The sequence below is a fragment of the Plecotus auritus genome (assembly GCF_963455305.1).
Source record: "Plecotus auritus genome assembly, chromosome: 5".
Classification (NCBI taxonomy): Eukaryota; Metazoa; Chordata; class Mammalia; order Chiroptera; family Vespertilionidae; genus Plecotus; species Plecotus auritus.
In genome coordinates this window covers 152,841,260-152,864,719 of record NC_137776.1, presented here as the reverse complement: position 1 = coordinate 152,864,719, position 23,460 = coordinate 152,841,260, and the positions used below count along the sequence as shown (strand labels likewise).

General features: G+C 36.2%; 1 protein-coding gene across 7 annotated transcripts in view; it reads left to right on the top strand.

Moving 5' to 3' along the window:
- Positions 1-23,460, top strand: part of AGTPBP1 (ATP/GTP binding carboxypeptidase 1) — a 105,515-nt gene that overhangs the window by 35,473 nt on the left and 46,582 nt on the right. For all 7 annotated transcript variants that reach the window (XM_080668553.1, XM_080668552.1, XM_080668554.1 and 4 more), the window contains 6 exons: positions 3,036-3,129; positions 8,529-8,566; positions 11,504-11,712; positions 13,200-13,377; positions 15,956-16,053; positions 19,457-19,573. In XM_080668553.1, the coding sequence (XP_080524679.1) occupies positions 3,036-3,129; positions 8,529-8,566; positions 11,504-11,712; positions 13,200-13,377; positions 15,956-16,053; positions 19,457-19,573 (734 nt within the window). The remainder of the gene's footprint in view (positions 1-3,035; positions 3,130-8,528; positions 8,567-11,503; positions 11,713-13,199; positions 13,378-15,955; positions 16,054-19,456; positions 19,574-23,460) is intronic.

The following is a 23,460-nucleotide window of genomic DNA, read 5'->3' as shown; positions in this document are numbered from 1 at the left end:
AAAACGGCCGTGCCTATTTGGGTTTTCACAGATGAGAGGAAAGCTGAGAAGGAAGGCAAGTGGTAGCATAGTCACCTGGAGCTAATTACCTTCAGCAATCAGTAGGGAAGTAGCAGAACAGCAAATAAGTAGTACAGGAGCCCCCGAGGGAACTGGAAAGAAGAGGGATTACCAAGAGATAACCTTAGATGAAGTATCTCTCTCTCTCTCTCTCTCTCTCTCTCTCTCTCTCTCTCTCTCTACCTCTCTTTTCCCCCCTCTCTCTCTTTCTTCCTCTCTCCCTCTCTCCCTCTCTCCTTCCTTGTCTCTGTCCCTCCCTGTCTCTGTCTCTCTTTCTCCTTCTCACTCTTACTAGATCCCAAACCCATAAGGTTCTTTCTATTCCTTGATTATGGAATTGGGGTGGTTAATAAAACATCTGAAATTGAAATTATAGAGTACATGTTCTTATAGATTATCACTGTAAAATAATCAAAGTGGTAGATATGTGTCTGCATATGTATGTGTGTGTATTTATACATACACAAGAGGCCCGGTGCACGAAATTCGTGCACAGGGGTGTGTGTCCCTCAGCCCAGCCTGCACCCTCCCCAATCTGGGACATTCCTCTCACAATCCAGGACTGCTGGCTCCCAACTGCTCGCCTGCCTGCCTTCCTGATTGCCCCTAACTGCTTCTGCCTGCCAGCCTGATCACCCCCTAACCACTCCCCTACCAGCGTGATTGATGCCTAACTGCTCCCCTGCCAGCCTGTTTGCCCCTAACTGCCCTCCCCTGCTGGCCTGGTCACCCCTAACTGCCCTCCCCTGCAGGCCTGGTCACCCCTAACTGCCCTCCCCTACAGGCCTGGCCCCCCCCAACTGCCCTCCCCTGCTGACCCAGTCACCCCTAACTGCCCTCCCCTGCCAGCCTCATTGCCCCCAACTGCTCTCCCCTGCAGGCCTGGGTCCCCCCCAACTTCCCTTCCCTGCAGGCCCAGTCACCCCCAACTTCCCTCCTCTGCCGGCCTGCTCACCCCTAACTGCCCTCCCCTGCAGGCTTGATTGCCCCCAACTGCCCTCCCTTGCAGGCCTGGTTCCTCCCAACTGCCCTCCCCTGCTGGCCTGATCACCCACAACTGCCTTCCCCTGCTGGCCATCTTGTGTCCACATGGGGGCAGCCATCTTGTGTGTTGGAGTGACAGTCAATTTGCATATTACTCTTATTATTTATTCATACATACATACATATTTATGTATTATGTGTGTATATCTATCTGCTTTGACAATGCGGCTAAAGGTGGGCTCAGAGGAATCTAGTTCTGAACACAAGTAATTAACACATATAATTAAAAAGAACATAAATAAATGAATGAATTGGATATCTAACCAAAGAAGTTAGGAACAGAACAAAAACACAAGAAAAGAAGAGGAATGAAATAGTAAAGGAAAAAAACACACACATGTAGAAAATAAAAAACCTCCAGCTGATCCAAAAAAAGAAAACAGTTGGATTAAAAATAAATAAAATAAACCACTGAATACTGCAATTAAGGAAGAAGCAAGACAGCACAGACAAAAATAGAAGGGGTAATGGAATACTAAACAGATGCAGAGGAAATTAAAATCAGCATACAGAACTTTAGGAGTTACATTTTTGGTGGCATTTTATTGAATTAACCACTAGAAGGCTAGTAAATGGCTTACCTATAACTTTAAAATAATATTTGTTCAGAGCTGAAAATGTTCGGCACAATTTTCTGAGTAGGTAATGGTTTGCATCTTCTGTGTGGGACCTTTCCCCTGCTGCAGCTGTTAATCCAGGTCCTCATCACCTGCCACCTCGCACGCAGCCTCCTGATGTCTCTCCAACGTGCCTTCCCCAGCGTGCTGTGAGGCTGACCTGTATTCAAAATGCAGATCTTATTTTAAAACAACCGTATTTGCACTATAAAAATTTTAGTGTACATTCTTCTAGCTTTTATCCATACATTATTAAAATGTATGTTTTGTTGATTTACTATCTGTTGGTACTATTTCACACACAATGTTTTTTATCTATTATTTTCCAATAAATGTGTGTTGCTTTTTTGCTGGCGGTGGGGGGGGGGGGGGGGGTACTTTCCTATGGTTGAAAGAATGAACAACTTTTAGGATAATAATTTGCTTTACCCAGCTCATCTTCTCATTAGAATGCTTTTGTCTGATACTATATGTTTAACTGCTCATACCCATTGTGTTCATTGACTATCTGTGTTCCTGTCTCCAGAGATATTCCACAGCCACTTCCGCCCCTTACTGCAACTCATATCCTAGCTAACTCCTCCTCCTCATTTGTAAAGACTGAGCCCAGAGCCCTGTGGACCAAAGGGTCCCGGGTTTGATTCTGGTCAAGGGCATGTACTTTGGTTTCAGGCTCCTCCCAGGCCTGGGCCCTGGTCAGGGTGCGTGCAGGAGGCAACCAATAGATGTGTTTCTCTCACATCCATGTTTCTCTCTGTCTTTCCCTCTCTCTTCCACTCTCTCTCAAAATCAATGGAAAAATATCCTTGGGTGAGGATTAAAAAAAGAAAAAGACTGAGCCCAGATATCCATTTCTCCAGAAATGCCTTCTGTTTCACTAAGAATTAGGGACTCCTCACTGTTGTGAGCTAAATAGCCTGTAACTCTTCACCTATTTAACAAGTAATTTAGTATTGATTTGTTTACTATTACTGTCATTCTCCTGTAAACTGTTCTTTATTTTTGTCTTTCAATCCCTATGACCTGGTATTTAATAGAGTTTTTGAAGAAACAAATGAAGCAACTTAAAAGTATTTTTTCAGAAGTAACATTTTATTGTTTTCTATAACTTTTTTCAGAATTTCCTGCAATTTCCCCTAAAAATAAAGTAAAAAAAAATATACCTTTAAGTGATTGGCTAAGGTGGATGAGGGAACATGCGTTATATTTACTGAACAATTAATATATATTTTGACTATGTTTCACCAAGTATATACGTACATTCCTACTTACCGAGTTTTTAAAATCATTTAAAATTTTTTCTTCCCCTCCCAGCTGTGAATTCAGTATCCTTAGGGAAAAATGGAGTTGTGGAACTGATGTTTAAAACCATCGGACCATTTAGTAAGAAGAATTCGGGTCTTATGAAGTAGGTAAATGTTTTGAGTGTAAATAGAGATGTCCTTTGTTGTTCTGGGTCTCATCATCTTGATCTGTACAATGAACAGTAGAGTTAAATTGTAGATAGTGATTTTATTATGATAAAGATTTTCTTTGCTATAAAGTTTAATTTTCAAAATATATCAAAATTAGAAAACTTTAAATTCATTGAATATAGTGTTATGGAAATTTAGATTTTGAAAATTCCTAGATACTAAAAGAGGAAAAAAAGGTTTATAGAGTATCATTCACTCAGAAACATTTATTGAGTGCCTACTATGTTCCCTACCAATTTTTCAATCTTCTAATGACCATGTCCTTCATTCTCACAATTATCTGAACATATTTTTAATTTATACTTTTTTTTGTGCCAAAATAATGTCATTCTTAAAAAAAACCCCACATTTATAGGTCTTTCAACCTCAGAAAATAAAATAAAATAAAAAGCCTATTTTCTTAGGCCGTATTAGAGGTCATACTTTAAAAAATTTTTTACATGGAATTTTTCAAATATACATAGAGTTTACATTATAGTAAACTAAGTAATTGTCTTGAATAGTTATATTAATTATTATATGCAGTTGTCAGCACTCTGCCATTTTTTTTTCATTTATTTCCTTACACGTTTTATTTTTGTTGGGTTATTTTAAAGCAAATCCTAAATGTCATATGAATTTCTGTAAGCAAATCTCAGATATTTTCTAATTTTTTCCTTAAGAACCTTCAGTATATCTCTACTAAATAGGGACTTGAATATTGACCACTATACTATAGTCACACTCAACAAAATTATTAATTCCTTAATATAATCTAAATCCAGACTGTGTTCAAGGTTTTCCAGGTGTCTCAGGATGCCCTTTTACAATTGGTTTGTTTGAATTGGGATCCAACCAAGATACACACATTATTCCTCAGTATATTTAGGAAATTTCCAAAACTACTCAAAAATAGAAGGAATTGAATAATGAACCCTGATATGCCTACCCATCATTCAGTTTCAACAAAATCAACATTCTGTCATTCTTAATTCAGCTTTCCCTTTCTAGTCCTTCCCCTTCACCCCCCGCCCCCCCGGAGTACTTTAAAATAGATATCAGCCTTTACATTTGTTCCGTAAATTCTTTTGTGTGATTGCTATTAGACACGGAGCTCTTTTAGTGTTACCACATTATCATTTCTTTGCCCAACAATATTAATAATTTCTTAATATCCACTGATATTTTCTGATTATCTAAGAAATCTTTTTTTTTTTTTTTGCAGTTGGCTTGTTCAAATCAGGATTCAAATAAAGTCTATACATTCTATTTGATTACTATGTCTTATAATCCTTTGAAATCAATAACAGTCCCCCTATTTTTTTGGTTCTGTTTTGTTATTTGTTGAAGGACCTGGGTGCTGTCTTATAGAATGTCCCAGCATTGTGGATTAAGATGACTGTATCCTGGGGTCATTTAAACATGTAGGTATATCCCTCCAATTTTCTGTAGACTGATAGAGCTAGAGGCTTGATTAGATTTGGGTTCTTTTTATTCCAGTAAAAAAAAAATGTGTCATAGGTGGTGCTAGTCACTCTATTTCACATCACTTAAGATCATTGAGTTGATGTAATCCATCTATTTTTCACCGGGTAATTTAGCAATATTTCATGACATTGTCCAGATCATTGACTTTGCTAATTTTCTCATTCTTTCTGCTTTTATTAGCTATGATTCTTTTATAAGGTAGAACTTGTCCACGTTAACTATTTGATTAAATTCTACTAACAAGATTCAGAACATTTTCAGTCTTCTTACCCGTTCTTAGTAAAGGTAAAATACTTTAGCTTGTATCCTTTTGAAAATGGGAACTTACTTGCACATATAATCATTTATTAAATATTATTTGGTGGGATAACTTAACAAACTTGTGCAAAGGTCATATACAATCTTAGAGCATCTGATGAAATGTAACAAGACAAAGAAAATGATTGTGTCACAATTAGTAAAACCAACTTAGTGTAGTGTAGTGAGTGGGCTCTGGAGGTAGGAGAACGGGTTTGCATGTTACTGGCTCCATGATACAAAGTAAGTTACCTAACATATTATGCCCCAGTTTCCTGGCTGTAAGGTGGTAATACTAGAACGTACATCATAGGGTTGGTGTGAGGATTTAATGAGATGATTCCTACAATTAGCACAATGCTTTTATTAAAGCAATGCAATTAATTTAGGTAGGAAATGTGGTAATGTGCATGTGAATACTAAAAGTACATTCTTTATTTTTAAATTTAATACAGTTTTCTCCCTTGATATTTAAAGTATTTTATTATTTATCTTTTGTCTAAGTAGGTTCTGATCTCCTACTTACAGACTACATTATTCTATTGTAACCAAGTTACCAACTCTAATATAAAATGTCTCTAGGAGAAACATTTCACAATATCTTTGTGATATACAACATGGAATATATCCAAAACCATGTAGAAATCAGTGAGTCTAAACTTCTGAGAAAGGAGTATTGTTACATAAATTACCCCTTAATTCTTTTCTATTTATATTTTAAAAAGAAAAACAAAATCTTAAGCTTTATTTTTACTTTAAAAAGAAAAATCACTCATTGACCAAACATATACATCTTGATCTCTTTATCACTGTAGGGCCTTCTCCCTTAATTAAGTTATCTCAGCATCTAGCATTTGTATCAGTTTTTCTTCTCTTAAACAATGCCCTGAATTTCATGGAAGAAGATTGAAGGATATTATTTATGTTTGAAAGGTCTTGCTTCCGTTTAGGATTTCCTTTTCTTCCAACTTTAGGTTTTGGATTTAAGTACTGTTAATCCAGAAGGAAGCAACTCCAAAAGTTACGTAACTCTGTCTTTTCAAGTTACAGCAGGTTTGGAGATTATTGCAAGGATTGATCCCCATCTTAATGTAACTTCATGAATACCTGGGGTTAAGTTTTTCTTCCTTTACTGCTCCTAAATAGATAAGCCACAGGCTGCTGTACAAGCCATTGCTGGTTGTGTTATTGTGTGTGACATATGAAGATTGGAAAAACACGTGAGGAAGAATAAAATATTGGTACTGCAAAGTTCTAATCAATTAACATAATACAAACTATGCATTTCAAAAAATCTATTCTAAAATTATTTTGTAATTTTTATATTACAAATTCCTACTGGCTTTTAAATGTTGCTGTAAAATTTCAGAAATTCCTTTATACTGAAGTTTAAAAAAATACCGTTTAAATAACATGTTGGTAAAAGTATTGGGACAACTTTGCACCAAACTTCATAATTTTTTTAATCTAGTGGAACTGTGGAACAAGCATGGAGTCAGAAAGAATGGGGCTCATGTTCCAGTTGTGTCAGTCTTGAAGAATAAATGTCAAGGTTTACAAACTGTCAGAAGCACTTTGATTTGGTTCAGATGTTACAAACAGCTGCCAGCAGGGAGAAAAGCTATTTTTAAAGTACTCTATGATTTTTATAGTTTGAATAAAGACTTAGCTGTAGGTGGGAAAGTCCTATAAGTTCATTGCAAGTGATTGCATCTAAGTCAGTAGTTCTCAACCTTTCTAATGCCGCGACCCTTTAATACAGTTCCTCATGTTGTGGTGACCCCCAACCATAAGATTATTTTCCTTGCTACTTCATAACTGTAATTTTGCTACTGTTAATGAATCGTAATGTAAATATCTGTGTTTTCTGATGGTCTTAGGCGACCCTGCTAGTGGTTCTCAACCTGTGGGTCGCGACTGTAGAGCCTAAGACCATCGGAAAACACAGATATTTACATTACGATTCATTAACAGTAGCAAAATTACAGTTATGAAGTAGCAATGAAAATAATCTTATGGTTGGGGGTCACCACAACATGAGGAACTGTATTAAAGGGTCGCGGCATTAGAAAGGTTGAGAACCACTGATCTAAGTGATTGTATTAGTTTTCTAGGGCTGTTGTGACCAAGTACCTGGTACAAATTTGGTGGCTTAAAATAACAGAAATTTATTGTCTCGCAGTTCTGGAGGTAGAAGCCCAACAGCAACTTGTCAGCAGAGCCAGTGGTCCCTCTAAGTCCTTTATGGGATAATCCTTCGTTGTTTCTTCCCAGCTTTTGGTGGATTGCTGGCAATCATTGGTGCTCCTTAGCTTATAGCTGCAACATTTCAAACTCTGCCTCCATCATCACATGGGTTCTCTCGTTTGTGGTCTTGGGATTATTGTTTCAGGCTTTCCTATGAACCAGTATCCATCTTCAGTCTTCTAATTAATTATGTTCTTTACCGTTACTCACATTTGGTCATGCTGTGTCTCCTTTACCACTAATGTATGCAGCTGTGTTTTTGGTTTTAACTTCTTGAGTAGCTTTTGCACAGATGTGTACATTTTACTACATTAGCTAGATTGTGAAATTATCTGTGGAAGACATACATTTGTTTTCTAATTTTATACCCATGAAGAACCTGCTTTTGTGGGTATCTAGTAGGCATTCAACAAATGCTTAATGATGAGTGAAATATGCAAGTTTAACAATGTACAGATTTTTATGCAAATATAATGGTTGAAATCTTACTAAAAGGAACTGTAACATATTAGTCTTATATTCTTAAAGCTACTGAAATTAAGTGCCATTTATTCAGTAACTCTTCCTTAAAAAAACCTGTTTGAATTATAGGTTTTATTTATGTGTATTTTTAAAGCTGATTAATGGCATTTGATTTCACTGTGGGTAACTGAGTGTTTATGTGCAAAGAAAATGTAAGTACCTTCAGTTTTGGGGGCTATTTTTTTATTCTCTGATGGGCAGTAAGAGTTTTTGAGATATCAATTAGGTTCATTATTCTCATTGGTGCCTTAGGACTGAAAAATGTTAAGGAGCTCCTCCTTCCTCTTCCCCAACCTTCTAGTTCCAGTATTTTGTATTTATTATTACCTTAAGTGTTAGGATTATTGCTTGATAGGGCTAAAATACTTCATAGTCAGACAGCTACAAATATCTATAGAATTTAATAGTTATGAACTTTATTTGTTTGAAACTTGTTCTTAATTTCTTTGTGAGTCTTAATAATGCTTTTGTGTGAATTATGCTAGGGTCAGTACAGGTACAACAACTGGTTTAATTATCTAACCTCTGATATAAAGACTTAGATATTGTTAATGTTCTCCTTTTTTTATTTCTTAAAAAAATTTTTTGGGGTACTTTTCTGTTGATACTTCAATCTTCCTGTATTCAGTTTTAACCTTAAGGGAGAAATACATACAGAGAAACGCCGTATGTAATTGACTATAACAGGAATGGCTTTTGGAATAGATAATAATTACTTATCTGAAAAAATTGTGTGCATTTACTGTTGTAGATTAATTTTACTAGTTTTGTTGTTGTTTGTGTTTTCTCATGTCGACAGGGTTGCTTTAGACACTCTTGCTGCATTGCTAAAATCAAGTAAGTTTTTAAATATTAGAACTACTAGATACTATTTTTCTGAGTATTTTATCTACAGTGTTAAACTGGAAATGTAGAGTTAGTCTATAGTTATAAAGCTGGTTTATAATAACTTAATGTCAAAGTTGATTTTACCTTTTGGTACTGTTGTTGGATGTGCCATAACTAATGTCATTTATGTTTATTAAGCTATAATTTATTAAAATACATTGACTTTCTTTTTCTAAGTGATTACTATAAACATAAAGCCCTGTTAGTATAAGAAAGTAATATGTAAATATTATGTATCATTTTTAAAAAAAGTAAAGTTAACATGGTATTGAGTATGTTTACTGTAAAGACTGTCTTGAATAATTACTCTATAGCACACATAATTTTAATTTAGAGCCCTTTTATTAGAAATTTTATTTCTACCATGAATCCAGATGGCTACGGATGTAAATTACAGTTTACTAAATTAATTGACAAACTATGCCTCTATCTTCAAAATTGTGAGTAAATGTGCCTTATAATATGATGCCTATGAAGAGTGATTCTCTATGTTATATTTCTTCTCAACAAGATACTCTATCTCCATTTTAAATAATAATTTTCATTAGCACCCATATTTCCATTGGTTGATTAACATTTACTTAACCATAATAACATTTTAGTCCCAAAGAGCTGTATTGATGGCTTTTAATGTTATTTTCCCCCCAAACTGTCTATCAAGGGTAGACCAATTTTTTTCTTAAATTTGAATGACCAGAACTTTATTTGAATAGTAGCAAATAATTAATTGGTAAATCTGATATTTGGCAAAGTAATGATTTATTAAATTAAAAAAAATCATCTTAGGTGATAGTATTATATACTAGAGGCATATTTTTAAATGTACTATGGCGTTTGGAGCATTCTCAGTCATTGACTTCTTTTTTGGGGGGACAGTAATTTACTTTAAAAGGATAATTAAACTATTGTAATAAACATGAGAGAGTATAAAGCAAAGCATGTATGTACACAGCGCAGAAAGACAGGCAGCTTAGTTATCATCGCTGGGGTATAGATTAGATGCCGCAGTGTACAGGGAAGCCAAAGTGTATTTTATCTCGAGAGAGAAGAAGAGACAGGCTGATCATAAGTTAGGTGTCCTGAACACATGAATAAACCCCCTTTACTAAACTGTTTTAATTGTGCTCAGTTGCAGGTTACTCTGTACCCTTCTCTTTAGGGTCATTCAGTACCTGTGTTTGAGTTATGGGCAAGTTTGTTTTATTTGAATGTTAATAAAGAGTTTCAGTATTCCTCATAAATACCATTTAGGCTATTGAGAATTGCAATGGAGACATAGTTTGGAACAGGGGTTACAATGACGATAATGTCTTTTTAAGAAACTCATATTCATAGCTAGTAAGTTAAAGGCTTACTATTATATATGCCAACTGGTATAAACAAAGTGAGTATATGAATTAAAAATACATGAAACTATTTGTTGCTAGTCAAAGCTATTTAACTGATATTGCACATAGCCACAATTTTAGCAAAACTAGCTCTTCTAGACACGATAGAGGTTTTAAAGCTTTTATATAAGAATCCCCATCCCTTCCCCACCCTGGGAGTTTCTTCCAGTTCCCTCATGTAGGAGCATAATTTCTGAGAGGCATCAGTAAGGTTCCTTTCACTGTCTTAAACCTTATGTTTCAGCTATATATCAGCACTAGTAATTCTTTGAGGCAACTAAAAGCAATGGAGCTTTACTGTTGCATTATCTTAGTGTCCACGTCATGAGGCAGGGGGTCATTTTATAGGTAAATTTAGATTAGGAAGGGATTAGTATTTCTTTTAAAAAAATATAATTTTATTGACTTCAGAGAGGATGGGAGAGGAAGAGAGAGATAGAAACATCAATGATGAGAGAGAATCATTGAAAAGTAGCCTCCTGCACGTCTCCCATTGGGGATCGAGCCTGCAACCCAGGCATGTGCCCTAACTGGAATTGAACCCTGACCTCTAGGTTCATAGGTCAAAGTTTAACCAAGACTGGCCAGGCGGGATTGGTATTTCTTTGTACAACCTAAGATGGGTTGGTATTCCACTTTATTTTGTACTCTTATAATAGGCCCACCCAGTGATGCTGGGTGGTTCAAGATGTTGCTGTGATAGACTTCCTTTGCTGCCATCTTAGTTAAATGCACTCATTTGGTTAATAATCTTAAATGTTAACACTTTAAAAATAATAAAATAGGTCAGATTTGTGGATTTTTTAAAATTAATCTATCCCAATCAATTTGACCATTTATAAAAAAAACCCTTTAATGTTTTTTCATTACATTAAAAATTAATGATTAAAAAGTCCTATCTTCTAATTACATAATGCTTCTTATATTTATTTACAAAAAAGTTTTGCAAGTATTTTTAACTTAGCATTAGTATTTATATAATTGGGGCAATTAAAGCAACTAATTTCAATGGAAACACAAAGTTTGTAATAACAGCTACAATCCAATGTAGTTAATTTTAGTGGAAGCACACAAAGTTTGTAATAGAAGTTAAACCATGGTAATGACTTTTAACAGAACCATATTCACAGCTAGTAAGTTAAAGGCTTGTATAGTCCATTTATTGTAATCAAAGTCGGTATAATCCTAAGTTTTAAGATACATGAAACTTTTGTTAGTATTAACATTTAAAAAGCTGTAGCCCTAATTGTTTTAAACACATATCTATTATTTATAACCACAAAATAATATATGGGCAGGTTTCTGGAAAATATCATAATTTACTATCTGGAAGTTATATTTATTTTGTTAGATAAAAATGTTTATGTGGTTGCCATTTTTCTGATGAAAAGAATTTTAACAATTCCTTATAATAGTATGGTTATATTTTTTAATTTGGTTTCTACTATTTTCTCCGGTCATTTAAAAAGTATTCTTTCTCAATTTTCTTTTGTTAAAGAAACAAATGCCAGGAGAGCTGTAGACAGAGGATATGTCCAAGTCCTTTTAACAATTTATGTAGATTGGCACCGCCATGACAATCGGCATAGAAACATGCTCATTCGGAAAGGAATTTTACAGAGTTTAAAAAGTGTTACAAATATCAAGTTGGGAAGAAAAGCATTTATTGATGCCAATGGGATGAAAATCCTCTATAACACTTCACAAGTAAGTTTTTTCCTATTATTGTGATTATGTGTTAATAATATGATTTGGTTCTTAAGAAAACTTAGTATTTCTAAAAATACCCTAAAAGTAAGATACATATATTTTTTAAAAATTAGGAAACAAAGGCATAATAATTTCTCACATGTGACCACAGACTGGGTTGGAGAAAGTGCTTAGTGCATATATCTGCAGTGTGAGATTTTATCCCCTCAGGTAAAAGCAAGATACCTAAATCCATCCATATAGCCCTATTTTCTAAGGGATTCCATTTAGCCATGCTTTCTAAGATGCGCAGTTGGCTGTACTCAGTTTTGCATGTTTCCCTCATAAGGTATTTATGGATTCTTCAACTGGTAATGCAGTTCTGTTGTTTGTGAGTGTTCTCAATGTCTTCCTCTGGATAGTGCATTTTTAAATGGAGAAGGTACAAAAGTGAAACCTGGAGTTAGTGTCCCTAGTTCTGCCAGCTATTGCACTAAACCTTCTTGACAATATCTTTAATAAGATTTGTTCTAGCATCTGTAGAGGACTGTCAGCTATGGGAAACAACACAATCCTTTGTTTTTAGTAGTCTGTGATTATTAGAAAGAAAACTGTCCTTTTGAAAATTCCTGCCAATTATCCTGGTTGTGCCCTTTTGGTCTTATATACAACTGACAATCTCTTTCTACCTAGAGTAGTTAATATATAAGAACACACATTTTATGTTTACTCCTAGCTTTTTCCCCCTTTATCAATCATATACACTTGTTTTTATTATTTCTAATATAGGCAATGATGGATATTTGATATACAAGTATGAGGAAGAGTTGGGTGACTTTGGTTATGCCACTTAACATTGCTGAGCCTTAATTTCTCATCTGTTTTGACAGGTCTGATGTGAAGATTTGTATTGTAAATTTTACAGGGTATCAAAGTGCCATCTAAATGTCGATAATGATGATGATGCTATATGATATAGTTTCAAATCTCCTATATATTATCCCTTCTCAAGATTAGATGCTAGGACAGCAGATTAAACTCTTAAAAGTTAAAACTGTGATATTCAGACTATAAAAATAGTTGAACAGCTAACGTATTTGAGGTGCTATTGCATGATAACTGATAAAATTCTGAAAACGGTTCAGCCAAGTTCATGTTCCTTTTTATTTCTTACTATATTTCTTGCTTAATTAAAAAAAAAATAGTGTGCTAAGCTAGCTAAATGTGCCTAAGTCCATCATAGATATTACTTAGTACTTTGGTGACTTTTAGTCCCAAAGTTGGCACTGATTTCCGCATAGTTAAAATATTTAAGGTAAAGTACTAGTAAATTTGCCACATGAGGTTCATACTTCTGAGTCAAAGCTATTTTATAATTACATTATGTTAAAATATTGTTTTCTTGTGATATTTGCTCTTGAGAATTATTAATGTCTTACTTTCTGAAGTAATGTGAAATTAGTTCAGTTACTCACCAAAGGCACATTCTTTTTCTTAAAAAACAGGAATGTTTGGCAGTCAGGACCCTTGATCCTCTTGTCAACATCTCCAGTCTGATAATGAGGAAGTGTTTTCCTAAAAATCGCCTGCCACTGCCAACGATTAAAAGTTCTTTCCATTTCCAATTGCCAGTTATTCCTATGACTGGACCTGTGGCTCAGCTCTACAGTTTGCCTCCTGAAGGTAGGACCACACGCTCACCGCTGGCCTTCAGTGGTTCTTGGGATTGTGTGACTCTGTCGACTTTTTTTTTTTTACTTGTGTCCAACTTCCCAGCAAAAGAAGGTCTTAATGAACACAGTAAATTTTCACATTGTATTTTAGGTAATAAATATTTCTTTAAATGTAAGAAATTGTGGTCTAGTAATGAAGGGAAGTGGGTGGGATTTGTTACAAGAATGTAAATGTGAACTGTGAAAAAACGTAAGCATCATATGGGACCATCACTTGGTAGTGCATATAAAATTTTAATGTATAAGAATGTATGAGAATTACTTAAATGTCTAAGTAATTATATTTGACTTACGTTTGTAGCTTTTTCATGAACTTCATTTTTTAAAGTTAAAAATACCTAATTGGCAAACTCCCTCTCTCCCCCAAAAAACCTAGTCATCAAAAATGTTTTATAAACATATGAAATTATCAGAAGTTGACTATTTTCCATATAATATTGTGGGTACATAGTAAAGAAAGTAAGAGTTTAAAATTTTTAATTTTGGGAAAAAGTAGAATTTTTTGCTACAATCTAGAAAAAATGGAAAAGAGAAAGTTGTCCAGACTACTAATAGAATTTCTGAGGTATTTTCTTGTCACTTGATCACTTCCTTTGGGTAAAAAAATTTTTTTGAGGGTACCTTTTTATATTTAAAAGCATTATTTGAAATCAGTGGTTTAAGAGAATTAAGTAATTATAATTAGTTTTATTTTTGACACAGATTTATTAGTGGTATTTATCACAGAGTACACTTTTATGATTTTATTTTAGAATATTTAATTATTGAAGTACAAGTTTACTCCACAAAAAGTACAAAGTTTAGTTGCACAAAATGTTAAAATGGATTATTCAGAAACTTCCTTTAAAAGTTTTAAAAGTCTAAAATCAAGTCTGGGAACTTGAGTAAGGTAGCTAAATAAAAGCAGTTTTTTAGTGTTTTGTGCCCATTCCATTTAAAATTACCAATAGACTTTAAAAATATGGGAAAATATGTGCTAAATCTAAAAGCTAATTCTCATGGAATAAACATAGAACATGCAAAAAAACATGGCAGAAATATAAATAGATTAAGAAGAGTGTCATCCTTTCACTCACCCTAATATGAAATGCAGTATCTCTGACTCCAAAGTTGAGATTCAGTTTGTGCCTGATTTGGAGGGACAATAAAAAAAGCAGTTGGGCCCTCGCTGGTTTGGCTGAATGGATAGAGCCTCAGCCTGTGTGGACTGACCGGTCCCAGTTCTATTCTGTTTAAGGGCACATCCCCGGGTTGCGGGCTGGATCCCCCCAGTAGGGGGCGTGCAGGAGGCAGCCGATCAATGATTCTCATCGATATTTCTATCTCTCTCTCCCTTTCCCTTCCTCTCTGAAATCAATAAAAAAATATTTTTAAAAAAGCAATTGGGATCCCTTTCTCTTGTGTATCTCAGTGTAGGATTATGGGGTTTAAATGCTGATTCTAACTGGCAGATAGCTGGTGAGATTTGTCTGTGATATGACAGGTAGTAACACTGAGTGGGAGATAGGATATACCTCTTAATGTCCTTATACAGTGTCTAGAATAGTCACATGTACAGGGAAAGCTGACTTCTAGTGCAAAAAATGACAGACAGATGACATTTTTTGAGGGCATTTTTTTGATTTGTCTCAGGCTGATGGATCAGTGATTTAGAGATGGAGATTTACGTTAACTACCAAGCCTTCATGATTAAGATGTAAGGAGAAGGTCCTATTAGCAAATGAATAGGTAGAAGGAAAAATACCACCTTTCTGTTTTCTGTTATTTTCTCAAATATCAGGCTTCATTACATTTATCAAACTTTTCATTATTTTTTTTTTACCTTCCTCAGCTAGTTTGGTGAAGATAGACTGTTGTTTTTTTCCTTCATTTTATCCTCAGCATCCATTAGATTGCATGAGACATAATAAGTATGCATTTAACATTGGTTGATGAATGAATTGAGTTAGCCTCAATACTTATTTTCTTGGATATTAAATGCCTAAAGATAGGCAGTTTCTACTTGTTTACTCTTTTCTTCTCTTTAACCTCCTGAGCTCCATATCTTTAAAAAAATTTTTAGCACACAGCACAGTACATGGTACATAGTAGTCACTGAAATAAATAAATGGGAAGTGAATTGTAAAAGGGATGAAATGAGTTATTGAAATTTATAAAAAATAGGAAACAAGATGCTTTATTCAGGCTGTTGCAACTTAAGACAAAATTTTTTTTTTTTTGGTAAAGAATCAGATGCAGGTGGTACTTTTAAAAGACATTAATTTTTAAAAACAAACAGTCAAAAAGCTCATTAATTTTTATAGTGCTTTTCCAAATTTTAAAGCACTTTTCACTTTATCTCATAGGTTTTTCAACACCTGGGACAGCCTTAAAGACATTTTTAATAAGAAATTTAATTTAATTTTTCTTTGGTAATTGAAATACTTTATACAGTATATATGTATAAACATAACCTTCTACCTTTGGATGTACATGTTGTAGAATGCTTACCTCTGACCTACTTACTTATAGCACATTTTGTATCACAGTGGATGACGTAGTAGATGAAAGTGATGACAACGATGATATTGATTTAGAGGCTGAAAATGAAACTGAAAATGAAGATGACCTAGATCAAAATTTTAAGGTTAGTATAAATGTCTGTCTTCAGTCTACATTATAAATTGTATACACAGTTGTAAAACAAAGATTGGATAAATGGACATAGTTAATGGTACATTAATTTGTTCTGTCCACATCTTTTTATCATGGCTGACTATGGACAGTAAATTATTGAAAGAGAAAATTATGTTGCTTTGAATGCATTGGTCTGAAAAGGATTAATGCATTCTTTCTTCACTATGCCTGTTTTACAGGTAAATTCTTTTTAATATCAAAAGTTTTTATTCTGTATGTTAATAGAAAATATTAATATATTAAAATTATATTTATATGCATTATCAGTGAAGATGTAGGAAATGAAAAAACACTTTAAAGTACCATTTACAATAGCATCAAATCATTAATTACTTGGGTAGTTACACAATATATACAAAAGTTTATATCTTGACAATCACAAAACACTAGTTAAAGAAATCATAGATGACCTGAAGAAATGGGTAGATATAACATGTTTATGGATTGGAAGATTTAATACTATTTACAGGCAAAAATTTTTTTTTTTTAGTACAGAGCCACTATTTTAAGTTTATATTTTTGCAAAATAATATTCAATATTGATCTAGTAAATAGAGAAAGTAATGCCTCTGTAAATTTTTTATTTTGAATGCATTGTCTACTTTATTAGATACTAATCAAGAAAATTATATATTTTTGATTTATCAATGCATAATTTAAGATATATGAAATTACATATTCAAGTAATATTGATACAGTAATTAACATGATACTCTAAGTAAAACCAGTCTTTATTATTTATGGCAATGGAAAAAATCTTTTTATTGGTTATACAGGTTGTAGCTAAATTCCTGAATAAGAAATATGAGAAATACATAGTGTGTTTTTTCTTTTAAATTGCTTATTGATAGGAAATGTATATAGTCTGGTACGTGTATATAAAACATTTTAAGGATGGAAGCATAGTAGACTAAGGCAGAAAAATAAGCAGTCAATTCTGCGGTAGTAAAATAAATGCACAATTAAAAACAAATACCAATTGAAAATTAATATTCAGTTACCTCTTTTTAGCCACCAATCCTCCTATATAATAAAAGAGTAATATGCAAATTAACCATCACTCCACTACACCCACAAGCCATGCCCACCAGCCAATCAGGAGCGAATATGCAAATAAACCCAACCAAGATGGCTACGGCCACAGAGAGCAGGAGGGAGGCTTGCATTTCCCCGGCAATGGAGGAAGCCAAGCTTTCCGCCTGCCCTTGCCGGCCTAGGCCTCCACTCAAGGCTACAAAGTTTCAATGATAGAAGATACATAAATCCAAACAGAAATGGCGGCCGCCATGGAGCTGGAAAGAGCAGGAGGCTAGGGTTGCCCCCGGTGATGGAGGAAACCAAGCTTTCTGCACACCCTGGCCGGCCCAGGCCTCCACTTAAGGCTATAAAGTTTCAATTATAGAAGATACATAAATCCCCCCAAAAATGGCTGCCGCCACAGAGCAAGCAGAAGGCTTGGCTCTGCTCCAGGCTACAAAGTTTCAATTGTAGAAGATAAATAAACCCCAGATACCAGGGCCTCCGCTTGGGTCACCAGGGGCCGTTGTGGGCCTACAAACCACCACAGACCCCTCGCCCAGGCTGCCTCACGCCCCAAGGGAACCCCCACCCTGATCTGGGACACCCTTCAGGGCAAACCAGCTGGCCCCCACCCATGCACCAGGCCTCTATCTTATCTAATGAAAGAGTAATATGCAGATTGACCATCATCCAACACATAAGATGGCTGCCCCCATGTGGTCAAAGATCCTTCCCCCATGTGGACACAAGATGGCCACCACAAGATGGCCAGCAAGGGAGGACAGTTGGGAGGGACCAGGCCTGCAAGGGAGGGCAGTTGTGGGCAATCAGGCCAGCAGGGGAGGACATTTGGGAGGGACCAGGCCTGCAAGGGAAGGCAGTTGGTGGCGATCAAGGCTGCAGGGGAGGGCAGTTAGGGGTGATCAAGACGGCAGAGGAGGGAAATTGGGGGCAACCAGGACTGCAGGGAAAGGCAGTTGGGAGGGACCCAGGCCTGCAGGGGAGGGTAGTTGGGGGTGACCAGGCCTGCAGGGGAGGACAGTTAGGGGAGACCAGGCTGGTAGGGGAGGGCAGTTAGGGGCAAACAGGCTGGCAGGGGAGCAGTTAGGCATCAATCAGGCTGGCAGGGGAGTAGTTAGGGGGTGATCAGGCTGGCAGGCAGAAGCAGTTAGGGGCAATCAGGAAGGCAGGCAGGCGAGCAGTTGGGAGCCAGCAGTCCTGGATTGTGAGAGGGATGTCCGACTGCCCGTTTAGGCCCGATCCCACCAGGATCGGGCCTAAACGGGCAGTCGGACATCCCTCGAGGGGTCCCAGATTGGAGAGGGTGCAGGCTGGGCTGAGGGACAACCCCCTCCCCCATGCACGAATTTCGTGCACCGGGCCTCTAGTGAAGATAATAATGAGCTTGCATTTGTGTGAGACCAGAGTTGTTGAGGGCCCTAGAGACTAGCCTAGATAGTAGGTATACTGGCACTTGTCTTCCCATCATGCTGTACATTAATTAGCTCTTTGAACAGATACAGACCACATTGCTCCTGGATACATACCCTGTTTCTCTGAGGTCATACTTCTCCTTTAACCATACCCTCTTCTTTCTCAAAGGGTCACGGGAATCACTTCTGGCTGTTTTCCACTCCTTTTCTTTTCCCTGAAAAAACAGAGTGAATGGTGACACTGAGCTTTTCTGAGGGCACTTTGCTGGCCATGGAACATAGAGTGCATGATAATCATGAGTCTCCTGAGGCAGTGCATTGTGCCGACTCGGAGTCACTGACTACTCTATGGGCAAGCTGTGTCATTTTGAGCAAGCCACAAACCTCTCTGTACCCATTTCCTTCTCAGTTAAATGGAATTAATAATACTGTTCCTTCAGAGTGCTCTGATGAAGATTACATGAGATGGTATATGTAAAATCCTTGGTTAGTGTTTCACATATTTTCAATGCTCCATAAACGTTAGTTTGATTATTACCAATACAATCATATTTTTCAATTTAGCTTTCCTGCCCTTTAATATGAGCAAAATGATGGCAGTTAGGGAGATTAGGGGAGCATACTTGAGTCTTGATCTTGACACTAGTTTTTCTGTCTTCAGCCCAAATACTATATTATATTAGAATAACCTTAGGCAAAAACAAAACAACCAAAACAATAACACAGCAACAACCCAAAAATACAAGCAAATTTTAATTTATGGTAAAATTAACATACCCTTTGTTCAGCGATTATTCTCTAATTATATGTGATTAATAATTTGGAAAACTTTAAATCTGTAATGTACTCTGTAATTTTAGGTTTTTCTTAACTGGTAACATGCCATTTTTATTATTTCAGAATGATGATATTGAAACAGATATTAACAAACTAAAACCCCAGCAAGAACCAGGACGAACGATAGAAGAACTTAAAATGTATGAACACCTTTTCCCTGAGCTTGTTGATGATTTTCAGGTATAAATATGGAAAACTCAGCATCTCAACTGATTTTTATAAAATAGTTTTTTCCCCCTCCCTTAGGTGTAATAGTATAATCATTATTTTCATTTCTAAAAAATGAAAGTAGCATTGCATTTCTGAGTGACATTGGACAATTTAACATTCTGGGAATAAATTGCTTATCTATAAAATGAGGGAACTAGCTCATTTAACTGTTGGACTAGATTTTTAATTTTTTTATCACTTTGGTTTATCACTTTAATTGACAAAGTTTTTTACTCTTTAAAAATATTCTTTCAAGTGGTATTTCAAAAATCTTATTTTAAAGTCTTCTTCATATCAGTTTTGTTCAACTAAGGCAGTGGTTTTCAACCTTTCTAATTCTGCGCGACCCTTTAACACAGTTCCTCATGTTGTGGTGACCCCCAACCATAAGATTATTTTCATTGCTACTTCATAACTGTAATTTTGCTACTGTTAATGAATCGTAATGTAAATATCTGTGTTTTCCGATGGTCTTAGGCTCTACAGTCGCGACCCACAGGTTGAGAACCGCTAGCAGGGTTGCCTAAGACCATCAGAAAACACAGATATTTACATTACGATTCGTAACAGTAGCAAAATTACAGTTATGAAGTAGCAAGGAAAATAATCTTATGGTTGGGGGTCACCACAACATGAGGAACTGTGTTAAAGGGTCGCGGCATTAGAAAGGTTGAGAACCACTGAACTAAGGGGAAATGAGAGCTAAGAAGCTGCTGAATTTAAAATATGTATAGTCTATGCATGCTGAATTTCTTTTCCTGAAGGTCATTGTATAATTGTGGAATGTTCGGGAGAGAGGAAAGCAACTCGAAGTCTTTAAAATCGAAGTTGGTTCATAGGGAGAATGACTTGTTAATATTTCTTAAACTCAGTTATTTACTGGAATGCAGTTATTCAACCTGGATTACACAGCAAGTAAAGCTGATGGAATGATGGCAATTGGTAGATCTAATTTCTTATTCTCACTGTGCTGCTCACTTGTGGTGGGTCCTTGAATAAGTCTGAAATTGCCTAGGATCTTAACTAGGAAATGAAGGGTTTGAATCAGATAATCTCAGACTTATTTAGCTCTTGCTCCAAACCTCCATGCCCCTATATTCCATACACTTAATTTTCAGTTGCTTAAAGAAAAAAGATTTTAATGTGCTGTCATATGTAGGAAAAAAAAAAGGGAAGTACTTCTAGCTAATGTTCACATTTCTCAGTTCTGATTATTCAGGTTTTTCTCTGAGAACTTTTGAGCTTTGGCTGCAGTAAATTGTTCTCCTTCCCCCTTCCCTAGTGTTTGGTTCTCTCCATAGATTTGAGGTATGGAAAGTTACTCTGAAATCAGGGGTACTGAAAAAAGGGCAGGAATGAAAGAGAGGTTATTTGTCAAAAAGAGACAAAGAAGGTAAGAAGAGGCATTTGGCAAAGGATACAGGTTGATTTTCTTACAATCAACCTACAGGAAGTATTCTGGCTGCTCTGTTAAAACTTTTGTGACCAGGTAAGAACCATCCTATGTACTACTATCTGTAATACCTTAAACAATAAAATTAAATTAAAAAAAAAAAGAATTTCACACTTTGTAACCACGTGCTTATGAGTCTATCCGTGAAAATGCTTCTGTAAACGTAAAATGACACCACTTTCCTGCAACTCCAGGCAATAGCACGGGATGATTTCTCTTTCAGCTGAGTGTGTGACTAGATTGGATTTTTTTCCAGATGTAGGAAATGTTTTCAATTACCTGGTGCCATGCCTTAATTTTTGACTCCCTGTCAAAAAAAAAAAAAAAAAAAAAAAAGAACCATCCTATCTAATAAAGAGGGAATATGCTAATTGACTGTCATGCCCTTAAAGATGGCGGTGCCCACAGCCACAAGATGGCAGTGCCTAGTCCCCTTAGTCCTGCCAGGGCAGCAGGTGTGTGGCCCTGCCAGGCCCACCCCATGTGCTTGCGTCTGGAGTCCCCCAGTCCCTTCAGCCCCCCAACTGCCTAGGGCCGGCCCAAGGCACAGGCAAGCCTCGGATGGCGGCTGCCCAGCCGCCCAGGGCCGCCCGAGGCTCAGGTAACCAGGGCTGGCCGAGGCTTGCGCTGCCGGCAGTGGCAGCAGCGGAGGTGTGATGGGGCGTCACCTTCCCCTGATTGCCGGGTAGCTTCCCACCCCTGAGGGCTCCTGGACTGTGAGAGGGGGCAGGCCAGGCTAAGGGACCCCCCCCTCCAGTGCATGAATTTTCATGCATCAGGCCTCTAGTTTAAAAATAAAACCACAGAAGTAGAAAATACTGCTAACTCAAAGTAGAACAATATGTGAAAGGGATTTGGGGGAAGGAATTGATTATTGTGTGAAGAAATAATTTATTTTCTTCTTTGTGTGCACATGAGAACTATATAATATGATTAAAAATTGTAGGGATAGAGGTGAGTAATTTTTTAATGGGTGTGAAGACCAGGATTTTGAGTCTCATTCTTTCACAAGCCAGTTATTTTTTGTTGTAGGCTACAATGATGAGGTCTTCTTGTATGTCTGTCCTTTCGTTCATCACATAGATAGGCTACTCTTGAGGGTTTCTTGCTTAGTACCTATGAACAGGTGGCCAGCTTGCCTTTCGGTTTGACTGCTCCAAGAGCAGATTCCTACTTTTGGTCTGACTTGGTGTGTCCAGGGTCATTTGGTAAAGACAGGTTTGTCTAAGTGAGAGACCTCTGAAAAATCTTTTTCCCAAGCGAGGACTCCATTTTATTGTGTTTAATCAAAAGAAACTACTTCAAGTACTTCAGATAGTACATAATTATTAACATACCCTCTATTTTGCCAGAAAGTTTTACGTAGAGGGGCTAGTTCTATTTCTATAGCATATGCTACAGGAAATAGCACATTATCTTTTATTTACATAATTGGAAAATCATTTCAAATGACACTTGACTATCTCAGTTTTAGGTAGAAGAATGTGCTGTTCAAATACTTTAGTTTCTATTTTTTGAAGTCTGTGTTGGAATTACATATAGGCAGTGGTATTTAAATGATATACTTTTGAGAATTAAAAATATTGGTTGGGGCCCTGGCTGGTGTGGCTCAGTTGGTTAGGCATCATCCTGTGCACCAAAAGGTCACCTGTTTGATTCCTGGTCAGGACACATTCCCAGGTTGTCAATTCAATACAGCCAATCAATGTTTCTCTCTCCCTCTCTCTCTCTCTCTCTCTCTCTCGCCCTCCATCTCCCTTCCTTTCTCTCTAAAATAAATAAAAATATATTAGAACTATATTCGTTGGTTCTAGATAGGAAATGTTTGAAAGAATTTTTTTCAGCCATCATCATACCAAATACTGGCAGATCATGGGATAGCAAACATAAATGAAATTAATATTACGATGTTTTCCACTTTGATTTGCATGTCATTTTCAACATCAACTAGTGAAGTTGAAAATTTCTTGATGTTATTGTTTTAGTCCTGTACACCACCAACTTTGTATCCAGATATGTTAAGTCTCTTATTCATAGCCAGAGGGAGACAAAATGAATGCATTTGAAGGCAACATATGGAATTATTAAAGTAATTACCAACAGACTTTTGAGGGGAACTTACCATGCTTTAAAGGCCACGATTGTTTATTCATAATGACAATTATGGTTTGATTTGCTTTTGTTTCTTGATGGCAGAATATGGGAGGTGTCAAAATTCTACATTTTCACAGCTCTTTTTGCATACATCTATGGTAGCATGGTGATAATTACCATATGGACTTTTGTTCTGTTTTATTTTTATTTTTTTCCCTTTTTAATTTGGTTTTAAATTTTTATTAAAATTTTTTTTTGTTAATTTTCATCTGAGGATATTTTTTTCATTGACTTTTAGAGAGAGTGGAAG